A 5,522-nucleotide genomic window follows, 5' to 3' on the forward strand; every position below is an offset into this window, starting at 1 on the left:
CAGATCTGTGCCTTGATTCTCTATCCAATCAAGTTCATTGACAGTAGCATGCTGAGGAGTTACCACGAATTCAACTGGGGCTATGGCCTGGGCTGGGGATCTGCCATCTTCATGCTGGGTGCAGCCATCCTCTACTGCCTACGCACAGACATTTATGAGGGTGCCTCCTACTAGGCACGGGAGGCTAGCCACATCAGATTACTGGAGCGGAACCAGATTGCCCAGACCAGGGTGGGAGGGGTGGGCAAGGGTGGTTATGGGGTCCTTGRGTATCCTGGAGCATCTGTTTCCTAAGATATTGAAGAACAACCTTGGCAGTAAGTGAACTGTGTTTATAAACAAGACRGATATGAAGATCTGACATTCATTAAGGGAGCAGGGCAACGGAAAGAAGTAGGTAACAGCTCCTCAGAATAATCAGCTAGTTTCTGTATCCTTCATGGGTTGATCTGCAGGTTTTTTTCATTGTYCTTATTTTTATAACACAGGTTGGGACAGTGAGGTGATTTTAGGAACTGATTTTCWTTGTTTAATGAAGGAAGTCATTCTCATTTCTTTCCTTCTGATATATTTATCACACTAATGGCAAGTTGGAAATTTGTAACATGGGGCTTGGGTTATCTACGCACATATGCTGAGAATGAAGCTCACAGGAAAGCCTGGGTGCAAAGTTGAGAGCTACTGGGTCTCATCTTTTGGTGGCTGCAGTCTGCAGACTATGTTCTGGTTCTGAGGAGAATAAATGAAAGAGCCTGCCTCAGTCTGCATAGGTATTTTCTTTTAGAGATAGTTAAAGGATCAGGTGACTTTGTCACTAGCAGTTGGGAAGAGACATCAGAGTTGAAAAGGTCTGGGATATAAATAAGCAGGAATTGCAAATTTAGCTCTTTGGACTAACCATGAGACAAGTCGTTGCTGCAAAGCTGCTGCAAGCCAGAAATGCTTCAAGCCTCCCAATCCCAGATTCTTTGCAATCTTTGTTGCCYAAAGGAATCCATGATGGAGAAATCCAGAGTCCAGCTCATGGGGACTCAACTGTGGTGCTAAAGCCAATGGAAGCAATAAAACTTCTCTAACATTTGGAGAAGTGTCTCTGTAGGACCTGTCTTGCCAAAACCCATGAGCTGAGGGAGGCAGGCAGAGTGCCTGTACTAGATTCAGACCTGCATCTCTCTCAGCTAAAGCTCTGTCTGAAGCTTTTTATAACTTCCACTGCCAGTCAGCTGCAAACTGGTATTGCTGAAAAGGTACTTACTTGCCTGTTCTCAGCCTGTATTTCAGAAAGCTCTCCTGTGTTCTTAAAGATCCTCATTTCTGAGCAGCCCTTCACCCTGTGAGCAGGCAAAAGATCCTGTGAAGTCCCTTCTACTTAAACGCAGTGCCCTGCCTCCCTGAGTATGCAGGTATGGGGACTAGATTTTGGGAGCAATTTCACAAACCTGTTTTTTCAAAACTCTGWATGCTTACAACACAGGTACTCAACAGCAGCATAATATGGCAATGCTGGCAGAGAACTTTCCAGTCAAGCTCTTAAGTAATAATTATAAATCTGTCCATGRCAACATACAAAAAGGTCCTGTGAAGCTCATCATTTGACTTGCATTAAGCTCTCTCAGTTTTGGATTCCATGTGTTTTAATGCAATGGCTTTTTCTGACCTCTCTGTTTTAGCACTGACAATCTGAAGCAAATCTTCCAGATGCAGCTGGCTTAGCAGTCTTCTGGCCCAGGGCAGGGAACATAAACCAACAGCCCCATCGTGTGGTTATAGGACACTATTGAAGACAATCAATGTGCTGTAGAGAGCGTAAGTGACATTTCCTGGGGGAATGCACCATTTCCATAATGCTAGGAAGCACAAGCTGTGCAAATACCTTGGGCAAAATAGTCTAGCTTCTGGCAAACTTGTGACAACTAAAGAAGACAAATAATGGAAACGCAGAATATAGCATCACCCAGTAGTTGCTCTAGTTAAAAGCAGGCTCAGAGGAAGCTCCTCTAAATTTCTTTTCCCATTYTATTGCTATTATTAAAATTGTAGATCATGAAATCAGTTCTTGGCTCTCCACCCTCATAGTGAAGGTCTTTAGTAAGGATTTGCTGCTTTATGCTGCCGTCTCAGTCACTGCATGGAGTGAGATGTGGGAATATTTGCATGTCGGGAGTCAGCTGGAAAATACGTGTTGAGGTCATGTGTTTAAATCCAAACCTTTGAACATCCCTTCTCTCTTCTCCCTTTCCACCATTGTTCCACATAAACAGTTTTGTTCTGAAGCTTTATTTTAAAGATAAGCTTTAAAATGACTCATTTTGCATGGGAAAGAATTGTGTTTTCAAGGCTTTCCACCCCCACCCCAAAGTTTTGTTTTCTCTGCATTGGTGAARAGATCCAGAAGAGACTGGATAAATGATAAATAGACTGAGCAGAACCACTCTAATTTCCATATATTCTTGCTAATCTTTTTTTAAGCCATTGACAGTAATGAAATGACCTGGGATAATGATTGGCATAAGGTCAAGATTTACTAATCATGTTTTTCTTCTAAGTAGATAGCGTTCCTTATTATAAAGTGGTGGAGCAGGTTTGGATATGTGAACTTCATTGCATGTTTTCAACACTCTTGCTCTTGGCTGCTTTTTTTTTATTATTCTAGAAATAGCTGGCTTCCTAGAGTTTGCTTGTTTGTTTCTGACAAATGAAGTGCAGTCTTAATAATTTTAATCTTAGGTTTATTGATACTTTAGTTCTAGAGCACCCGCTACCCGAGTTTCCACTTTTCAGGGAAATAATGCTCAGCTGGGCTACCTGCTCCCATGAACTGGGATAGCTGTTCTTTTGGCATAACTTGCAGAAAGCTCACCTGCATGACCTAATGAGAAACAGTACTAGCTGCTATCAGGGACACGTTGGTATACAGTGTGATCAACAGGGATGTAAGGAATTCATGCCAGCATGTGTTGGCTAATCTGGTATGAATTTCAAAACACTGTTCTTGAAAGCTGCCAAACAAAGATTAAAAGAGACACTTTCCATTGCAAACAAGAGTGCAAAGCTGGGCTGCAAAGAGAAGATTTCTGCTAAAATTCCTAGGCCGCAAAGGGAAGCAGAGACCCAGGACAGAACTAATTTTGCTTACACCCGTGACTGTAAACATCTGTGAAGGACCAGGACAACAATTGGCAAATCAGTCCCACAGAGTGAGAAATAAATTGGCAAGATCAGCAATGTACAAAGTTGAGGAGGCAGGATCATTTTAGCCCTGGCTCTTTTCAAATGATGTATTTTACTGTTCTAGCTTTGGAATGCAGCTTTAGGATCACTGGCTTACACAGAGCATTTGTAAGCTCTGAATGAGTCTTGCCATTCCTTGCGCAAGTTCCAGACCTAGCAATTTGAAGCTGCAACTGCTGGTGCTGCCAGAAGATTTCATGGGCCAAGTTTTAACAAGTCCTGACTTACAGTTTCTTGTAAACCCACGACTTCGGGTCTCTGTTAAGCTGTGATTACACAAAGAATGCAGATGAAAGGTTAAGCCACATGCACAGATTTTTCAGCCTGTATCTTTTGTAATCTAAGGGTGCGTAGCTGCTTAGATATTACAGGGGAAAGGGCAAAGGCTGTATACAGATCTAGATAAGGCCACTTGCATGGGTGTTTCAGCACTGTCAGGGAAACGGGGAAAGGAGCTTTAAATCTCCCTTTGCACTGTCAGCAACAATGCACATTGGTCTGAGGAAGCACTGAGCACAGCAGTGCTTGTAATTCATACCAGAGTTGGCCATAGTGTATGGTCAAGGTAGACCCATCAAAGGAAAGGAAAAACTGGGATAGGGAAATCAGCAGGGCATAAAAATTTCCCTTGTTCATCCAGGAGTAAGGGAAATCTCTAGTTTAACAGCTGGAGAGGCTTTTATGAACTTTGCAGAGGTTTCTGYTAACTAAGCCAACTAAAAGATGAAGCTTTCCATGGTTTTCTAGTGCAAAGCCAAYCAACTCTRAACAGGCAAAGAAACTTTTCCTGTTCTTTTCTTCCCTCTTSCATCCATTAGGAAAGGGRAAAAAAAWGTCTCTTGGTAAGAGCTTGTGAAAAAGAAATATTATCAAGATTATTTCCCATTTATGTTTAGCCGTTTTTTTACAGGACAGAAGTCAATCTAGTATCCTCCCAGGCTGTGTATGCTGAAAATTATTTTTATAAATACTGACAAGCTGGCTTTGCAATGATGAAACTTTTTCATAAGGAAAGGAATATGTGCATCTCAGTGCTTTTCACTGAGAATTTAATCGCCAAGTATGAGAAGGAACAGAGTCAGCTCAGATGCAAATACTTGTTTCAAAAGATAACATTTTTTTCCAGTATTACCAATTCTTGTAACTTTTGCTTTGAGGGTAATCCAGTGTTCTTTAGTTTCCAGCTTATGTAATCAAGGTCTTTAAAAATCTCAGTGCTTGTTTAAAAACAAGTGTATTAATTGCTGTCTTTTATGAGGGACAAGCTTGAGAATGAAGCTCAATGTTTAAAACATACAGGATTGATATAACTAGATATCATTTAAGTTCATCAGCTTTAAAATCCTACAGGCTGGTAATATCTGCTCTGTTTGCATTTAGAGCTAGACCTTGAGGACAGGCTTTTAGATGTGGACTGGCAATCTCCACAGTACACAGAAGTATCTCGTCCTCACCCTGAACACAAGACACTCCTGTAAGCAAGCCAGATGTATTGCTGATGCACTCAACCACAGTGCCTTACCGCAGTTCAGCCAGGGCAGCTTCAGGCTCCTTCTGAATGTTGCCCAAGAGAGCTTGCTGGTGAAGACATTTTAACAGGGCCAGTTGCTATCCCAAATTCCCTTAAAAATAATAAGAGTCTTTCTTCACTAGGCTATTTTAAATTTCTAATCAGTAGTTAAATTGCCTGATTTACCCCTCCTCATGAGCTTCGCCCCTGCAGTAAAGAGGTGAATTCCCACTTGGTGGAAGAGCATGGTACAGTTACATCCCTGGACGGGTCACGAGTACCCAACAGAGAATCAGCCTTAGCAGTGTGCAACAGCGAGACGCTCGCCCTCGGCCTAGCGGCCCTCAGGTGTCCTCACACCTGCTTCCAGCCGCTGCGCTTCAGCAGCCGGGGYGCAGGGCCCCAGGGCAAGGCGCGGCGTGGGCAGGCCGGTGGGCGGCTGCCGGCCCAGCACCACGCCCCATGGATGCCCTCGCACCCCTGGCTGCGGGGGGCAGCTCTGGCCGGACAGGGTGAAAGGGCGAAGCTCCCCAAGGGCACTGCGGGCAGCAACGGGCTGCCGCCCCCACGGCGCCCCGCGCTCCGCGGCGGACATGAGGCAGGGGAGGTGGGCGGCCGCCATGACAGCTTCCATGGGGTGGCCGCCATGACAGTTTCACGACAGAGGGGAGCGGGCAGCTGCCGCGGCACCTCCGCCGCCGGGGCGGCAGCCTCCCTGCGCTGGGACTGCCCCAGCCCCCGCCCCTGCGCTGGGACTGCCCCAGCCCCAGCCCCACGGGCG

At 44.8% G+C, this 5,522-nt stretch overlaps 2 protein-coding genes across 2 annotated transcripts in view; both read left to right on the forward strand.

Moving 5' to 3' along the window:
* The window catches only part of LOC146584705 (transmembrane protein 47-like), a 9,583-nt gene extending 9,366 nt beyond the window's left edge, over positions 1-217 (forward strand). Inside the window, exon 4 of the mRNA XM_085324305.1 lies at positions 4-217. Coding sequence (XP_085180431.1) covers positions 4-174 — 171 coding nt within the window. The 3' untranslated portion in view covers positions 175-217. The remainder of the gene's footprint in view (positions 1-3) is intronic.
* A 39-nt stretch (positions 218-256) lies between these two features.
* Positions 257-5,522, forward strand: part of FAAH2 (fatty acid amide hydrolase 2) — a 15,031-nt gene continuing 9,765 nt past the window's right edge. Inside the window, exons 1-3 of the mRNA XM_085324298.1 lie at positions 257-317; positions 4,612-4,705; positions 4,955-5,348. Of these exons, the coding sequence (XP_085180424.1) occupies positions 257-317; positions 4,612-4,705; positions 4,955-5,348 (549 nt within the window). The remainder of the gene's footprint in view (positions 318-4,611; positions 4,706-4,954; positions 5,349-5,522) is intronic.

Source organism: Rhea americana, unplaced genomic scaffold (genome assembly GCF_003343005.1).
Source record: "Rhea americana isolate MKP2758 unplaced genomic scaffold, rheAme1 scaffold_90, whole genome shotgun sequence".
NCBI classification, from domain to species: domain Eukaryota; kingdom Metazoa; phylum Chordata; class Aves; order Rheiformes; family Rheidae; genus Rhea; species Rhea americana.